Consider the following 19,200-nt stretch of genomic DNA (forward strand, 5'->3'; position numbering starts at 1 on the left):
CAAGCCAAACACACAGGCACATCAATCACTCCTCAAAGCACAAGCTAATGTGACACACTTAACTGAATCTGTTTGTGTACAATAACCAGGCAACATTGTTAAGGTGCTTTAATGAAACACTGGAAAAAAGTAACATGAAAATTGAGGAAATTCCTGATTCTGGTCTGTCTTAAGTGTGATTTTTAGAATTTCTCTATCTTGCTTAGTCTAGCACCCAGGAATGTACACACCCACACTACACTGGCATGTGTTAGCAAGTGACAAATCAGGAACAACTGACTGTCCCCTGGGCTGTCCTAAGCCAAGCTTGAGCCACAATTGGCACATTTGAGACACAGGAAGTGATGTAGAGAACTGCCTTTGGAGTTCTCATCACTTCCTGTGAGGAGGCTGGGTGCCAGTTCAATCCTGAAACTCAATCCTGGAGGAGCTCCCTCAGACAGTGTCCTTGAGATGGTCACGTGGTGAATGATAAGACTGACTCCCTTTTCCCTTGGCTCTCAGGGGAGGCCCCATTGACCAAAGCCTTGAACTCCTGCCTGGCTCAGCCTGAGCTGGAGCAGTTTAAATTAACTCTTTTTCCTCTCTTTCTCTCTTTCTTTCTTAATTTCTTCCTCCTATTGTAATTAAATCACCATAAAATTCTATTCTTACTTGAGTGCTTCATTTGGGATTTAAGGAATGAAATCCCTGGCAACCAATAATTTTTATATTCAGTCTCAAACCTAAACTTACCCTTTACATAGGTTACCCTTTAACCTCGTACCTAGCTGTGAAATATTTTGTTACCTATCTCCTAAGTAATTGTGATTGATTATGAAAGCTGATTAAAAGCAACAATGATGCTCTTATCTGATCACCCCACAGGTCAGGGGGAACTGACCCCCTGGTTACCCTGTCTATGTCATTTATTTCTATCACATATTTCTCTGTTGTAGCAACATGATATGCAAGATGATCATAGAATGTTAATTAAACAATCTGTTAGAAATTAATGTGTGACACAGCCAATTACCTACAAGAAATGGTGTATGTTGAAAAATGACTGTGTACCAGAAAAGCACATAACCCTTGAGCTATATATATAATAAACATGAACCCTGTGCCTGATGGAACAGCTTTGTGACACCTGAGCATCAGGTTCTGAGCACTCAGCTGTCTCCCACTCCTCATTATTTGCCTGAGTCATCCTACCTAGCCAGAAAACAACCCTCAGCTTCGAGAGATGGCTGGCCTGCTTTCGAAACCAATTTCCCTAATGAATATTAAGGCAAAAATGTTTAATAAAATACTAGATATTAAATACTACGGAGACAGAAACAAATAAGAAGAACACGGAACATATTATCTATCAGTTTACAGCTAGGGGAAGAATTTATTAATAAATAGGAGACAGAAATCATTGTGAATTGTACAATAGATAATTTTAAATACATTAAAATGACAAAGTTTTGTATAAATAAAACAAATGTAGCCGAGATTAGAAGAACTGCAATAAGTTGGGAAAAAATTTTATAGTTTCTCAGATAGTTGACTCAAATCTAAAATACAAAAAGAACTTTGTCAAATATATGAAAATATGAACAATTCCCCAATCAATAAAAAGTAAAAAACATGAAGAGACTGTTTTTAGATGAAGAAATCAAAGCTATATGTAACTATATGAAAATTGCTTTAAATCATTATTGATTAGAGAAATGCAAATCAATAATGATTTAGAGTATTTTTCATATAGTTACATGTAGCTCATCAACAGTAGGCAATATGTATCTTGTTTCTCACGGTGATGAACAGGGAAATATGTATTATATTATAATATATGTACAACCTATATCATATTAACTGCCTTTTGGAGAGAGAAGAGAGAAATAGGGGAAGGGAAAAAATAAGACAGATTTCTGGACATAGCTAATGTGAGAATTTGTTTCTTTTGGATAAGCATATTTCTAATAATTTATTACATACTTATAACAAACCATATGTCTCAAATTATTGCTATGTTACATTTTATGGTATATACCAATACAAAAATAAGTGGTAACAAAAAATTAAATAAAATACTAGCATGGAGATTATAGCAATATATCACAAGAATCATATACTATGGCCTGGTGAAATTTATTCCAGAAATGCAGGTCTTGCTCAATATTAGTAAAACTATCATCATAATTGATCATATCAATAACAAAATCAATAGAAATCATAGATTATCTTAATAGGAGAAATAAACTTTGACAAAATACAATACCCATTCCTATTTTTAATAAATCAACTCTGGAAAGCATGGAAATAAATGGAGCTTTCTTTAAAATGATAAGTGATATCTATCTAAAACCATCAGCAAGCATTATCTGTAACAAAGATAAGCTAGTAGCCTTCTCAATAATAACAAAGGTAAAGCAAGGATGCCTATAATCTTCACCATTATTCAATACTGTACTAGAAATTCTACCTCTAGCAATAACAGAAAAAAATTGAAGGAATTAGAATAGACAATGAAGAAACTAAATTATCATTCTTTAGAGATGATATGATGCTATACTTAAATAATCTTAGAGAATTCTCTAAAAATTAATTAAAATGAAAAACAACTTGAGCAAAATTGTCAAATATAAACTAAGTCCACATAAATCATTAGCACCTCTATAAATTACCAACAAACCCAAGAAGCAAGAGATAAAATAACTATATACAAGATAAAATACACTAAAGTCTACCTGACAAGACAAACCTAAGAACTCTATGTAAACAATTATAAAAGACTTTTCACATAAATAAAGTCAGATCTTCACAATTTGAAAAATATCAATTGTTCATTGCTTGGCCATGCCAATATATTACAAAAAATAGGCAATTTGACCTAAATTAATTTACTTATTCAGTGACATACCAATCAAATTATTATAAATTATTTTATAGAGCTAGAAAAAATAACAAAATTTATCTGAAGGAATAAAAGGTCAAGAATATCACAGGAATTAGTGAAAAGAAATGTGAAGGAAGGTGAAGTAGTTATAATAGAGTACAAATTATATTGTATAGATATTATATAATCATCACAACAATCTAATATTGGCTAAGAAATAGAGTACTGGATCAAAAGAATAGATTGTACACAATACACAGTAGTAAATGGCCATAACAATGTAATGTTTGATAAACCAATACAAGATTTTGGGAGAAGAATTGAATAGTTGACAAAAATTGCAGGCAGGACTGGAAAATAATATGGTAGAAACTAGATATTGTGTTAGAGGCTCAGTTACTAGGGTATTTAAGGTAAGGATAAAGGCTGGAACAGTCACATAGGGAAATACAGTTATAGGAAAGATTGAGATCTTACTTCTCCTCCCCCCCACCCACTTCCTGTTTCCTTCTGTTAGTTGCAACAGTGATTCAGAGTTGGTAAATTGGCTGCAGCTTTTAACAGACTAATCTCACTCTATAATACTGAAAACAGGGATTTATTTTTAAGGAAGAAGGCTAAAGGAGTGGTGATAGGAGAGAGGGAATTGTGGGTTCCCTAATCTATTATAAATTCAATATGAGTAAGTAAGGTTGAATAGTCTTTAATGGATATTGTTAGTAACTTGAAAAGATCTTCAGAGCTGTGCCACAAGTCTTTCAAGGAGAAGCCAATAACCAGAAAGGTAGAATAACTCTCTCTGATAGCCCCTTCCTCAGAGTCCAAGGAAGAAGGAGATGAGTAAAAAAATTTTGGGCCAGCTTATTCCAACTGCCTCCCTCCTGGCCACATTCTCCTTTGGAGTCTTCCTGATTTACAGATCTTCAAGCTTTCATTCCTTGCACTTGCTTGCAAGTCTTTCTGTTGTAATAATAAGTTCTTCACAATAAAAACCAACTTCTCATACAATACACGAAAATAAAGTCAAAATAGGTGCATTATTTAGACATAAAGGGTGGCACCATAAGCAAATTAGGGGATATTGGAATAGTTTACCTGTCAGAATATAAATAAGGAAATAATTCATGACCAAAGTAGAGTTAGAGGGCATTATGTAATATAAAGTAAATACTTTTGCTTATATTTAATTAAAAATTATTTTTTGCACAAACAAGACCAATGCAGCCAAGATTAGAAGGAAAAAATTGTTATAACAAATGTCTAGAAAAAGGCCACATATCTCAAATATATAGAGAACTAAGTCAAATTGGTAAAAATACAAGTCATTCCTCAGTTGATGAATGGTTAAATATGAACAGGCAGTTTTCAGAAGCCAAAGCTATATATAGTCATATGAAAAAATGCTCTAAATCATTATTGATTTAAGAAATGCAAATTAAAGAAATTCTGTGAAATCATCTCACACCTATCAGATTGACTAATATGACAATTCGCAATCAAAAAAGGCTGGGAAAATGAGCAAATAACAAAAGAAACACCTAACCCTAGAGAATGTCTGGAGAGACAAAGAGCAAAATATGGAATCAATAGGGAACCGTGAGATCCAAGCAACCACATGAAAAACTTCAAAGAAAGATGGAAATTGGTCTCAAGCACTGGAAAAACTCAAAAACAAATTTAAAAATCAAATAATACAGATATGAGAAAATGGGAGAAAGAAATGAAAGTAATACAAAAAGAAAATAACAGCTTAAAAAACAAAATTGGCCAACTGGAAAAGAGACAAAAAAAATCCAATTAAGAAAAGAGTTTTGTGAAAAGTAGAATGGATCAAATGGAAAAGGAGGATCAAAAGATCATGTCAGAAATTTATTATTTAAAATTAGAATTAGTTAAATAGAAGCTAATGACTTCATGAGACATCAAGAACAACAAAATAAAATCAAAAGAATGAAAAAATAGAAGATATGAACTATCTCAATGAAAAAAAAAACTGACCTGGAAAATATATCTAGGTATGACTTTTAAGAGTTATTGAACTACCTGAAAGTCAATACCAAAAAAGAAAAGCCTAGACATATTACAAGAAATTATCAAAGAAAATTTCCCAGATATTCTTGAACAAGAAGGGAAAATAGAAATTAAAAGAATCCACAGATCACTTCTTGCAATAAATCCCTTATAAATGAAGAAAACAATTCTAATTTTTGTCTTCTCTTTGGGCTAAGTACCCCTTAGTTCCCACATCATCACAGGAATTCCAAGCCCTTCATCAGTTTGGTTATCATCCACATTATCAATGCCCTTCCTAAAATTTGGTACTCTGAACTGAATACAATATTCCATATGGCCCAACCAAGGCAGAGTCCTTCACTGGAAGAGTACATCCAAGCAGTACAAGTTTTTTTCTAGTTGTGGACCTCAAACCCCTCTCAATATGTCTCAGATCCCATTAGTTTTCTTAGTTACCATATCACAGGATTTTTTGTTGTTTTTTCAGATGAGCTTTTATATCTAGCTATGCTTCTCTATCTTGTACTTGAGAAAATGACTTTTTGGCCCCAAATATAATTTATCTCCATTAAATTTCATCTTAAGTTCAGCCCAATATTCTTACACATCAAGGTTTTCTGAATCCTGACTGTCACAAGAATTTTTTGAATCCTGTCATCTGGTCAGGTGAGCTAACTCCCTACTTCCCATCACACATTCAAGCTCCAGCCACATTGGACTTTTAATGGTCTCCACATCTAGTTCTCCCTTCTCCTATCAACATGCATTTCTACAGGCTGTCCCACACATCATAAACACATTCCTTCCTGACTTTTACCTTTATTTAGGCTTCACCTCAGAGACTGCTACTTCTAGGCCTTCCCTCATTCATCCAGCTAATGTTGATTTCTCCATTTTCAATTTTTCTTAGAGCATTTTGTCTTTTTCTTCCCCTATCTCATCACATGTATCATGCTTATGTGTGCAAGTGTGAAAGGAAATTTTTATTCCTTTTGTCTATTTTAAGTTAATCAAGAACTTAAGTATCCCTCCTTAATACTTAGTAAGTCACTAACAAAGAGAGTTCATGCCCTAACAGGCCACAAGCACTGCCCAGTGCTAGACAAATTGAAAGGCTATAATTGATAACTGAGATGTAAGGAGGAGAGCTGATGGGTGGAGAAAACTCTATATAAGCTGAAGCCTGAGAGAGGGGTCTTTATTCTAGCTCTTCATTCTTAGTGGCTCTTAGTTTGAGGAGTGTGAGAGGAAGGTCTGGTGGGGTTCTTGGTAGTCTTGGCCTTGTGTGCACTGAAGGTTCTTGACAGTTTTAAGTATCTTTTGGCTCTTCAGATTTCAGCTTCCTGATTTGGACTTTGGATTCTAGTGAAGATTCAGCTTCCTGCATTGGAGACTGACACTAAAGAGGGACACTTACTCAGATGAGACTCTTACCTCCTTTGTGTGAGAGACTGCCCTTTGTGGCACAGCCTCTTTGGCGCTGGTTTTTGGTTGTTGGAATGCCTGACTGGAGACACTCTCGTGGACTGGTGATTCGCATTCACTTTTATGGTCTGGAGGCACTAGAATTGGGACTTAGGGTATTTTTAGCTAGATGATATTTTCTTATCACCTTCCTATATTTCCCACTTTGATGTAAATAAAGCTACTAAATAGCCTACTAACCCATAGTTTAACTTTAATTTTGTAAATGGTGACCACAACAACTTTTTAAACTCAAATTTAGTCAAACCATTGTTTACTCTTCCACAAGTATATTATCACCTCTCTGTCCCACTTCTGCTAAATTTCATTACACAAGCAGTTAATGCTCCTTGCAAAGGAACATCTTATTTTTTATGTGAGAAGCACAGTCCTGAACCTTATAAACACATTACATATTTTATTAGATTGAATTGAATCAAACATAAGTTAGATAAGTCAGGTCCATCTCCATTTTATAGATCAGGATAATGAAATCTAGAGAATGAAAATATTTACCTAATATTGGGCAAAAATAGCCTAGAAGTTGAGAATGGAAGAGAATCTGAATCACTCTACATTCTTTCCCCTGGATCCTCACCCTGACCCTGGCTGGACCCCCTCTAAGACTAAAGTCTCCCTTTCCAAACAGGGCCCATAGAAAACCAAAGGCCCTACCTGAGGAATTAACCAAGGAAGAGATGACCTGGGGGTGGTGGAGTCTGATCACAGGTATTAAAGGCCCAAACCAAAAGAGGGAGACATCACTGTAATGCCGAGTCACATCCTGAATAAAGCGAATGCCCTCTTCAGAAGTGGAGACCTAGAGGCAACAAGCAGGGGTTAGAAACCCACACAAGAAAAAAGCTACAGAGCCTTCACAGAACTCTTCATGACAGCTACCCAATTTTTTCCTCTCTCCTGAGCACTCCAGTTCAGACATGGCTTCCTGAAGTGGGGATTTCCTTTATTGCCTTCCTAACTTTCCTATTTCCTCTCTTTTCCCTCTTATCTCTCACTTCTATTTCTCTCCTCCCTTCCCTCTTCCTTCTCCCTTTCTCTTGTTCCTTATATCATCCCCTCCATAATTCCTGTCCCTTCCCTCTTTTCCCCATCTATTCTCCTTTCTTCTCTCCCCATCCATCCTCCCCAAATCATGGAATCTCAGAATTGAAAAGGACATCGGTGGCTATCTAGTCCAGCTGAGACCTCTATAACTGAACCCCAAAGGGATCATTAGCATTTTTAAAAAACATCCAGTGAGAGGGAAAACTGCTATTTCTTAGAGCAGTCCATTCTACTTTGGGTCACCATAGTTATTAGGATGTGAGACTTGGAATCAGGAAGACTTGGATTCTAATTCCATTTCAGATACTTCCTAGCAATGGGACCTCAGATAATTCTGTAACTTCTCTGTGTTTCATTTTCCTCATCTGTAAGGTCCCTTCTAGCTCTTTAATCTTTGATCCTGGGACTGATGATCCTAAGTCTAAATGTACTTTTTTTTGCAACTCAGGAGAATAAGACTATAGGTTTAGACCTGGAAGGGACCTTTGTGGCCTCATTTTAAATATGAGTAAAAGACAAAAGGTTAAATGACTTTGTCTACAGCTACACATGCAATAAGTAGTAGGGATTTGAATAGAGACCCAGAAAGTTTTTCCACTCTCCCCCATTGTTTTCTATTCTGTCTCTCTTTGTTCTGCACTTTGGGATCAAGAAGAACAAATTTTATACTTTCCAATTCTGGAAAATATTTATTCTGCTTCCCTTTCCCTCTGAAATCTTTCTTCTCTAGACTAAACACCCACAGTTCCCTTAATTCATCTTCTTATGATCTGAACTCCAGGTGCTTCAGGTACCCTTCCTTTGGGTACTCTCCAAATTATCGATGTCTTATTTGAAATGTTGTACCTGATGGGGAGATGGACTGATTTACTTGATACCACAGAGGTTGTTAGTGGTCAAGCTGGGACAAGCTCCCAGCTCTCCCCATGAGAGCATTTTGACTATTAAAAAAGCAATGTATTGATGAACAGCATGGTTTGGAACAATCAAACCTGTATTTGGAACCAGAGGACCTGGGTTTAAATTCCAGCTCTGCCAGTGAATACCAATATGAATTTGTACAGCATACTTAGCAGTTTCTTTACATGTCAGTGAAAGTGTGAACTAGACAATCTATAAGGCCCCCTTTGTTTCTAATTTTTTTATCCCATTATTAAGTGTCAGGTAACTTTTTAAAAGGTGATATAACAAAAAATGAAAATAAAATGTGGAATGTATATCTGAATACAACATTCCAGAGCAATGATTACCTATAGAATCACAGCAATCCCTAACCCTGGACCTCAATACAGCTGAACATCCCATTTTCATTTTTTTACTACCACATCACTATTGATGCATATTGACTTTGCAGTCTAATAAAACCCAGAGAATTTTCCCAGACAAACTTCTGTCTAACCATACCTTTCTAATCTTATACTTAAGAAATTGAAGTTTTGAATACAAGTATGTTATATTTATTTCCACTGAACTTTATCTTATTAGATAAAGTTAATTCTGTTATTCTGTGATAGCTACCCCTTCTACCTCATATCATCTACAAATTTCACAAGCCTGCTCTCTCTACCTGTGTCCAAGTCATTGCCAAAAAAAGTGAAACAGCACAGAGTCGAAACTATATCCCTGGGACTCTCCTCTGGGACTTCTTGCAATGTCCACAAAAAATCATTTGCATCTTTTCTTTGAATCTGACCACTTATCCTTTCTTATGATTCCACCTAACCATATTTTCATCTGGTCTACATCTTTCAATATTTTCCAACAAAGAATACCAATATGAAATATTCTGTCAAATATTTTGCCAAAATCTAAGTAAACTATATCTAGAGCCCTGTGCAAAAAGCATATGATGAAGCCCTGCTGATTATATCACCATTTTCTTTTCTAAATGTTCATTCACTATTTACTTAAAAATTCATTCTAGAATCTTGTCATACATTGAAGCCAAGCTTGCACATAAGCTCCACATTCATACTTTTGGGAAATGTTGAGACAATCTCCCTTCTCCAAGCCTGAATCTCTTCTCCTGTTTCCCACAGTTTTTCAAAAATTTCTAAGAATGAACATTCCCATCTATTAGTCTTTCAGTCTCCTGAGATCAGTTCATTTGGCCAAGGATAACTTGGTACCCTCTTTTTTCCCCCATTTTTATCTTGAATTTCAACTCTCCAGTGGCCATCTTGTAATCTGTTCTGTAAAATACGGAATAAAAGATCATTCGCTTAGGCAGATAAGTTTGTACTAAACTTGTGCCTTAATTTCTGTAGAGAACTCTAAGTCACATAGCTTAGTGAATAGTAAAACTAGAACTAGAATCCAAGTCTCATGGCTCTTAGATTAGTTCTCTTTCCACTAGTCTATTTTGGATCCAATAGAAAGAAGACAGGGATAGGACCTACTTCTAAGATTTCAATAGTTTAGGGAACTCTCTGATGAAGAAACTCCCACTTCAATGAATCCTAATCACATGAATGTAGTATAATGGAATCTACCACACAACCTTTTTCTTGTTTTCTATTTTTTCACTTTGAAGTTCTTCCATTTTTTAAAGGAATATTTCATTCTCTCTAATTATCTGGATAAAATTGAGGTGGTACTCAAGCTCTTTTACCTTATTTCCTAAGAAGAAGACGTATCTGTAACTTTAGCATAGATAAAAATTACCTGACCATTTCAAGAACAAAATACTCTCTATGAAGGTCAATGAAAATTCACTTAGTTCTCTATACTTTATGAAAGCAAGATTCTCCATCTTTTATCACTCTTGCTAATATCTCTTATGAAACCAAAGTTCAGTGGGTCTTCTTGGAACACAGTGGGCAGGGGGAAGAGGAAAGCTGAGATCTTCTCCCTCTCCAGTAGGCCTAGTGTTAATTACTCTTCCACAAATCCTCCTTCAATGCTTGGACTCATCTACTAGACTCCATGTTCTCAAAAAACAGCAATATATGGCCTGGAAATTGCCACTGTATTATCTCTATTTTTCTCTTGACCCCAGGAATCCTTCTCCATTATTAAGAGCACTGCCCTATCAACTCCTTTCTCTTCTACCACCAAAACTGTGGATCATTCTAGTTTCAAATATTAGAGATTCTGTTCCACCGTCACTAATATTTTTTGTAAAATGATGGCCTTTGGGACCAAAGTAGTCACTGCTGCTCTGAGCCTCAGCTTACCTCTTCCATTCCCCCTTTCATTGTTGGCATACTATATGTACACACATACATGCATGTACTCACACTCATACCTACACCTGCTATTGGATAAGACCAGACAGCTGCCTTCTAAGATCAACTCCCAGTACAGGAAAGTCCCAATCCATCTTCAGTCAAATAAGAGTCACTTTCCTTTAACTACTCCCTCCCCCAAACTTTTACCTAGCAGGGATTGGAGAGCTAGAGACCATTCAGAAATGAAGAAATAAGATGACCATAGAAGAGAAAAAGGGGGGAGAAGATATAGATAATAACAAGGAAGAGGGAGAAAATATGACTAAGAATTCTTGATGGGGAAGGATGGATTCAGGAAGGTACATAGGATACAAGATGGGGAAAAAAAGAGAGAGTATTATGGGATGGTACTGAAGAGGGCATTCAAGTTATCAAAGACAATGAAATAGAGAAAACTAGACCAATTGACACAGATACATTAGGAACTTAATAAATGTGTTTTTCATTCAGTGTTGAGACACAAAAAGAGGAGTCTTACAGAAGATTCACAGTCAGAAAGCTCAGATGATTTGACAGGTGTGAAAGAGGGAGAACAGAGCATTGTGTGCCTGAAAATAGACTCAAGATTAGTTAGATATTGCTCCCAATGAACATGGTACCTGGGGCATCTGTACCTGAGAGTGAAGGAAGGGGGCTGATGTAAACAGGGTGGCAAAGTATAAGCAATGGGTGGAAGAACCCAAGACACATTGCAAGGGCTTCCCAATAAGCAACCACCAGCTAAACAATTTGATCCATGTTTTCCTCCAAGGGGCCATTCTGCAAACAATGAAACAGGGGGAGTCACCAGCTCCAGTCAGCCACTTAAGAGAGCTCAAAACTACCCTTTATATGGTTTAATTAAGGAAATTGAAGAGGAGGGAGTTAAAGTAGTTCCTTGACTTACAGAAATCCTCTGTACACCAACAAGAGAGACAGCTTGTCATAAAAATCCCTGGTCTGAGCATCAGAAGACTTGACTCTAGTTCTGACTATGTGACCTTGGGCAAGCTCCCATACTTCTCTAGACCTCAGTAAATGGAGAGTTAATCTAACTTATTTCTAGAGTCCTTTTTAGATCTAACATCATATGATACTCTCAGGTCTCCTTGAGTTCTAAAAACGCAGGGAAAATTTTTCATCTCTAACTTTCATATCTTCCCACCAAGAGACTCGGTTTCATCTTCCAAACATAGTTTTTGTGGAAAGGAATAAAAGGAAGCAGAGAGATGGGAAGAGGTATGAGGACCTGGCTCTGGACCATTACTGTTTAGGCTCAAGTTCCTCATTCTTCCAGAGATACCGGGTTGTCCAGATTGGAGTACAGTGTTTAAAGTCAAATTACAAACTCCAGGTTCTTAGTTTCTATAGAGTTTATTAATAATTACTTGAAATAAAGAAAGCAGATAGGTATAGGTTTAAAACCTATTTTCTAACCTAATTTCCTGACCACATGGGTTGGTCCACCAGCATGGCTCTCAGCCTACTATACCGCCACCATCCAAGGGAACAGGGAGAGGGCCCAGGCCCCATACCACATCTTTATTCTCTGTGCCAGCACATCATACAATGCAGGCATGCAAATGGAATGAGCTGGGCTGGACAAGCTGGGTCAGATGACCCTGGGGAGAGAGGGGGGCAGGGGAGCAAGTTCTATTTACACACAAGTTAAACAGTAGTCTAGAGAGGAAGCTTCCCAAGCCTTTCAGTACAGAGAATCACCTGAGATAGAGGAAGAAAGAATATTATTACATCCAGAGCTTAAAGATGGGCCTAGAAATTGGCAGGGCTAAATCTTGGGCTATTGCTCAAATAAAAAAAAAAAAAAAACACGTGTGGTACTGATGCTTAAAGAATATTGTAGTTATTTTCCCAATAACACTGACCACAATACAACAGAAACTTTCCTTGTTGGTAATTGCTTTTCCCCTCCTCCCCCCAGATATATAATGCAGATGATTTAGGAGAATTTTATCATATAGATTCACTAGTATGGGAAAATTGGCCATTGGCCACCAGAGAAGTGTCAAATATAATTGGTTTCCTTTGTAATCCTATACATTTTATTTCACGTTTTTAACAATATTTCTATTATTGCTCTGTTGACAGTGTCTAAGCTTTCACATGCTAAAGGCTTTAGAGAAGTATTAGCAGGTTTATGGAATTTTTTTATGTTAGCAGGGTTTTTTTTATATTTGTTTTTTTATTGTTGGTTTGGCTGAAATCAGGGGTGTTAGGAAGGATAGGCAGGTGGTTGACTCAGAGTATAGACCTGAAGTTAAGAAGTGCTGAGGGTTGTAGCTAGGTAACTCAATGGATAGAAAGCCAGGACTAGAGATAGAAGGTCCTGGTTTCAATCTGGCCTCAGGTACCTTTTGTTGTGTGATCCTGAGCAAATGACTTAACCATAATTGCCTAGGCCTTACCAGTCTTCTGCCTCAGAACCAACGCTTATTCTTGATTTTATTAGGGTTTTTTTTAAGACTTGAGTTCAAATTCATGCCTCAAACATTTAAGCAGCTATGTGATTCTGGGCAAGCCACTTTGCCTCTGCATAACTCTAGGATTTAGAGATGATAGTAGCTCCTACCTCATTGTTTGTTTTGAGGATTGTTTTGAGGAAAATTGAGATAATATTTATAAGGGTTTTTTTTTTAAACCTTACCTTGCATTTCAGAATCAATACTGTGTACTGGTTCCAAGGCAGAAGGGTGGTAAGGGCTAAATAATATGGATTAAGTGTCTTGCCTAGGGTCATATAGCTAGGAAACATCTGAGGCCAAATTTGAACCCAGGACCTCCCATCTCTAAACCTAGCTCTCAAATCACTGAGCCACCTAGCTTCCCCCATGTAAGAAGTTTTAAAGATGATGATAATGTACGTGATCAACTGGAAAAGAAAAGGAGCTTCAAAGTATTACAGTAAGGATCAAATGCAATAATACCCAAATAGCTCTTTGAAAACCTACAACTGCTATAGAAATGCTAGCTATTATTAGGATAACAGAGTTTCCTTTTTAGCAATTTTGCCAGTTTAGTGATGATTAAATAGATTTTAGCATTTGAGAAAATCTTTCTTGTCATTCTTTTGACAAGGCAGCTAACTGGTGCAGTAGATAGAATACTGACTAGGAAACCTAAGTCCAAATCTAGCCTTAGATACTATTTTTGTGTCCCTGGGCAAGGCATTTTGTCTCAGTTTCCTCATCTTTAAAATGAAGATACTAAAAGTACCTATATCCCAAAGTTATAAAGATCAAATGAAATACAATTTTAAAATACATTATCTCACACATAGTAAATGCTACTTAAATATTAACTATTATTATAAATCTGAGGAATATGAGTTGGGAGACAGAACAATTAAATGGATTTTGTACTATTTGAATGGCTGGACCTAAAGAAGAGCCACTTATGTCCTAAAACCAATTTGGAAGAAGATTTCTACTGTAATGCCCCAGGAATTTATCCTTCTATCACCATCTAAGCTTTTACAAAAGCAAATATTTGGATAAAGGCATAGAGATTATCCAAGGATTGTTAAACTAGAGGGAGGCATCCAGTCATGATCACAAATAAATTACCATGACCAGTTTTGGAAGGGCATTAACAATATAGAAAGCATCTGGAGGAAAGTAGCCAGAAGAGCAGAGGCCTCAAGACTAAGCTATGGAATAATAAGTTGAAGGATTTGAGGCTATTTTTAGCCTGTAGAAGAGATGACTGGAGGAAGAGGAAAAGGGAAGCTATAATAACTGTCTTCGAGTATTTGAAGGGCTATCATGTGGAAGCCCATTAGATATATTCTTCTTGATCCTAGAGGGCAGAACCAGGAGCACTGAGTGAAAGAGACACTTTTAGAACTGAAAAACTTCCTAATGATTGGAACTATGCCAAAGTCAAATGGGCTGCCTTGGAAGTCGCAGCAGGTAGGGGACAAAAGTTACCTCCCAGTGGAGAGTTTCCAGCAAACATTGGATGATGACACTGAAGACATGGTAGGGATTTATGTTTAGGTAAGACCTAGACTAAGTGCTCTCTATGGTTCCTTTTAAGCAGGATATTCTGTGACTCTGGGAGATGGATACTGGATCATGTAACAAAGGAAAGGTTTAGGGTGACAGATTCCTGGTCACAGGGATTCAGAAGAATGTAGAAAGGGGAGAAGTAAAGGTGAGGAAAGTTGGAATGAAATCTATAGCCTCTGGCAGGAAATCTCTGACTTGGGAAGAGGTCTGGAGGATGAATAAAGGAAAAACTAAATTGGAGGGAGAAGTTGGCCCAAGATGTCTCTGGTGCCCTTGATCCAGACACAGCTAGACTCTTCAGACCTCCCTGTGATTTTCTTGGCATTTAGTCTGGGCCATTAGCCTCTCATGTTTCCACATCACACTGAAAAACAGCCACTTTCCCTATGTTTCTTTAAGACAATTCTGAGGATAAGTTACTGAAAGACAGAATGCTCAGGCCATCCTTCTAAAGGGAAGATTTACTCAGAATCTCAATTTATCAGCAGCTCTTCAGCTCAGCCCTTCAGTGACCTTGGTTCAACCACTTCCTTGGATCTCCAAGCTTCTCAGGCCCTTGGCCATCTTAGATGCTCAATCTTCTGAGCCCGTGATCCTTCTTTCTCTGTCCCCCCATTCCCCAAGGCCTTTTAGCTCCTGTCTTGCCTTCAGTATTCCCAAGTCCTTACTGTTTTTGTCCTTGTAGTCCTGCTTCTAATCATATCAGTCCCTAAAAAGGAACTTGGGTTGTTGTTTTAATTCTGTCCCCATTTGGGGTTTTCTTGGCAAAGATACTGGAGTAGTTTGCCCTTTTCTTCTCCAGCTCATTTTACAGATGAAAAAACTGAGGCAAACAGAGTGAAGTGACTTGCCAAGGGCCATAAGTGCCTGAGGCCACATTTGAGCTGGAAATGGTAAATCTTCTTGCCTCCAGACTAGGAATTCTATCCTTGCACCACCTTGCTTTCCCAAAGGGATATTGAAGATTCTAACAAATTCCACAGTGACCCATAGACTTCATACCATGCTATGTCCTCTAGTCTACGGGATTCATTCCATTAATTTGACATCCCCTTAGTCCCTTAGCCCATTAGTTCCCCACTAGTAGTCCAGCCCAAGTTCCCCACACTCCATTAGTCCCTCCAGTCTTAGTCTTTATCCCAGGACCCCCACTTACCATTCCCAAGTGGCCCAGGAACCAGTTCTGACAAGGGGGCCCAGGGAAGCACCGAAGCCTCTGGCAGTTGATATAATATCGGTGGGCCCAGGCCAGGCCCTGGACCAGGATCCAGGTGCTAAGAGTCAGGCCAGCCAAGATCAAGATGGAAGAAACCTCAGCCTCTAGGCTTGACAGGCACAGGTGGTGAGATAGCCACTTGGAGCCAGGCAGCATTCTGCTGGAAGAGAGGTAGTGAACCATAGCAGGAGGTATAGGTCAGCTGGGGGAGAAAAGAAGTGGCTAGAAATGTGGGAGAGGAATGAAGAAACAAAGAGGGATGGAGTGGGGGCCTAAATGTAGAGGGCCATTGTAGGGGAGTCTAAGGAGGTATATCAAGATTAGGAAAGATAAGAGGGAAAAGAAATAGAAGAAAATGAGAGATGTGTGGAAGAAAGAAGACACCAAGTCAAGAGGCACCAGGACCTTGGCCCCTCTAGGTCCAAAGTCCTCTAGACATACATTCCTAGAGGGGAACCATCCCCCAGATTCCTAAAGGAAACCTCAAACACACTAGAGAAAACTGTGACCCCAATAAAAAAGGCCCCCTCATTTCCCCTAGCTGGCATCTCGGTCTTGGGTGTTTTGTTGTGTTTTCTGGGTGGCCAGCACTTTCTTGTGGGTGGTAATTAAGCCTAGAAGCTCATCACCCCTCTTGGCCTTTTCCAGGCCCCAGTCTACCCTTCCCCCCCCCCAAAAAAAACAAATGCTTTTTATTTAAGGACTACAGTAACAGAGCAGACTCAAGCTACTTCTCTCTCTGGATGTCTCTTCTAACCTGGTCGAAGTCTGAATTGCAATTTCAGAGCTTCGAGCCTTTCAGGGTAGAAGACAAAGCTCTCTTCCACCCACGGAGTCCTTGTGTCCCTGCTTCCGGAGTTTGGGTCAAGTAGAAAGCAATCCCGCCTCTCCAACAGGCCTCTGGGTTTCCTGCTGGGTTCAACAGAGCCCCAGAGACTTATGCCCTCGGCCTTGCTCCTCCCTCTCCTCTCACTCCCTCCCAATCACTGGCTGCTTCCAGAGCCACACCACTCCTCCTCTTCTAAATAAACAGGAGACGGAGGCTGGGCAGCCAGCCAAGCCCTGGCTGGAACAACCATCCGCAGGCGAATATGGAAGGAGCAAAGAAAAATCTCTGCGATGCGGGTGGGTTGAGCAAGGGAGGCCAAGAAAGGCACACGCACTCGCTGAGTCACCGAGGGCAGAGATGGGGCTGACCACTTAGGGCTCATTCAGAAGTCAGGGGCGAAATTCACCAGACTCCCACCCATCACCGGGCACTTGTCATGGCTCTCCTGGTACCCGCTACAGGGACAGACTGCAGGGCCCAGAGATGAGCATTTGGGTCCAAAGGAAGGGTGAATCGCCCTTAAGGGGGATGACTAGGAGAGTGCCTGGGACAGTGGACAGCCCTAGAAGGCACAGTCACGGTGGAGCATCAGGCCTGCTCCACACTTCTTACATACAGGGTGGAGTATGAGGCAGGACAGGAAGGAGGAAAGTAATAGGAAATCCTGAGTTGCAACAAGTTTAAGCTAGCAGCAGGGAGATGCTTCCTCAATGATCCTTCCCTTGACCCCCACCTTCCCTGAGGTTTGGGTCCTGATTTCCCTGAGCAGGTGGGGCCAACCAGGGAAAAGACCCTGGGAGCAAGAGGGAGGACCTTGAAGGAGTTAAAAAGGTGGGAGGCCCTGAGGAGAGTGGAGCCCAGGGCCACTGGAGAATGGGCCATCTTTCCAAAATATGAGCCTTCTTTGAGTTAGTTTAGATAAGGGTGACAGATCAAGGAATGTAAACATTTATACTGGCCATTAGGAGGCAGTGGAGAGGAGTAGAAGTCTGAAAAATACAATCCCCAAGGGTGGGAGCTGGGGAGGGGGCTGCTGTCATCATCCTAGGACCCTGAGACCACAATGGGAACTAGAGAAGTGGCCTGCTCTCTTTCCTAACAGTCTAAGAGGAAGAAAGACCCTTTCTCCTCTCTGCAGTGTAAAAATAAAATTGGCAAGTTATAAACATAAAATATTTAGATGGAAAAACTGTTCCAATACAGATTCAAAACTTTTCAAAACTGTTTAACTGGCCAATCAGGTTCAAACTGTTTGGATACTTTTGATAGAGGTAATCAAAAGTATCCTCAGTGATGAAGTGAAGCTCAAAAGCTGCTGCCACAAGTGAGGGTGGGCAGAGGCAAGCCAGAATCTGGACAGAGGAGGGTGAGCAGAATAAGGAGAGGCTGGAAACTATCTCATGCAAATTCCCTTGGACATGCTGAGCCTGGAGGATAGAAAAAACTTCAGTACCAACTGCCTGCTGGACATCTCTGCTGGAATGTCAAACTGAACACATCCAAAATGGAATTCCAAGTTACTGCTCGTGATTCCAGAGATTGGTGTGAGTTAAATATCCCGGGACCCCAATTCCAGAAAGGCTCACTCACAGACAGGCACCATTAAGGCATGTGTTTTAATCTTCCAGTGCACAAGTCAATATATATGATGTGTTGGACTGAAGTCAAAACCTGCACTACTTGAAAATCTGGGAGGAAGGGATTAAAATGAGGTTTCAAAGGCCAGTGTGACAAGTGTAAGATCTGAGCCATTTCTTCTCACAGGACCAGCACTCCTCTCTCAGCTCTCAGCGACTCCGGTAACAGTTTATATTGGGAATAAATCTCTAAGAAATGGTGGCTTGAAGAAGCTGAGACCTGTAGCATCAGTGGCACCCACCAGTCTGCTGTGTGAGAACTTGGACTCAAAGGATGCAACTAAGCTTGGAGACCTTTTAGTTAGACTGCTCATTCTTTCTCTTTCTTTTGCAAATAAATAATTATGAATTTAATATGTCTCCAAGGGTGAAGGACTCTTCCCATTACAAAGTGGTGAGGGACTTGGGCTATACAATGAGACACATTTTTTTTTAATAGTCACTGGGAAATTTTCTTTTGCTTGACTATGTACATTTATTACAGGAAATTTTCTTTTTTTCCCCTAATGGTATGAGAAGTGGTAGGGAAAAGAAACAATTTCTGTTTATTAAAAAAAAAACAATTGAGTGGAGGCAAAGTAAAAGTAGTGGCATAGAGGCAGCAAAAGTTCAGACCTCTGAAAACCCTTCCTTACCAATTACAAATTAAATGCTCCCAAGGGACTAAAAATCAAACCTAACAAAAAGACAGAGCCAAGGAACCCTCCTGCTTGACTCAGTTCTAAAGGTATGTCCCCCAAAAGCTGGAATTTGACGGTTTAAGAGGAAGGAAGAAGGAAGGTCCCAGGATCCCTCCCCCACCTAGAGCACTAAGCCTCCAGCAGCAGCAGGAACCTCTGGGCAGGCAAAGGTGCTGGTCTTGAGGAAGTACCT

General features: G+C 39.1%; 1 protein-coding gene across 4 annotated transcripts in view; it reads right to left on the reverse strand.

The window, feature by feature from the left end:
- The window catches only part of LOC100013494 (cytochrome P450 4F3-like), a 30,932-nt gene extending 14,152 nt beyond the window's left edge, over positions 1 to 16,780 (reverse strand). Inside the window, exons 1-3 of one of the 4 annotated variants that reach the window (XM_007489712.2) lie at positions 16,619 to 16,779; positions 15,802 to 16,018; positions 7,019 to 7,163 (exon numbers count right to left, since the gene is read on the reverse strand). In XM_007489712.2, the coding sequence (XP_007489774.1) occupies positions 7,019 to 7,163; positions 15,802 to 16,017 (361 nt within the window). In that variant the 5' untranslated portion in view covers position 16,018; positions 16,619 to 16,779. Of the gene's footprint in view, positions 1 to 7,018; positions 7,164 to 15,801; positions 16,022 to 16,618 lie in introns of those variants that run through there. The other 3 variants (XM_007489711.2, XM_007489713.3, XM_056822312.1) reach the window with 3 other exon arrangements.
- Between the last annotated feature and the right edge of the window lie 2,420 nt (positions 16,781 to 19,200).

This window comes from Monodelphis domestica, chromosome 3, assembly GCF_027887165.1.
Source record: "Monodelphis domestica isolate mMonDom1 chromosome 3, mMonDom1.pri, whole genome shotgun sequence".
Lineage (NCBI taxonomy): Eukaryota > Metazoa > Chordata > Mammalia > Didelphimorphia > Didelphidae > Monodelphis > Monodelphis domestica.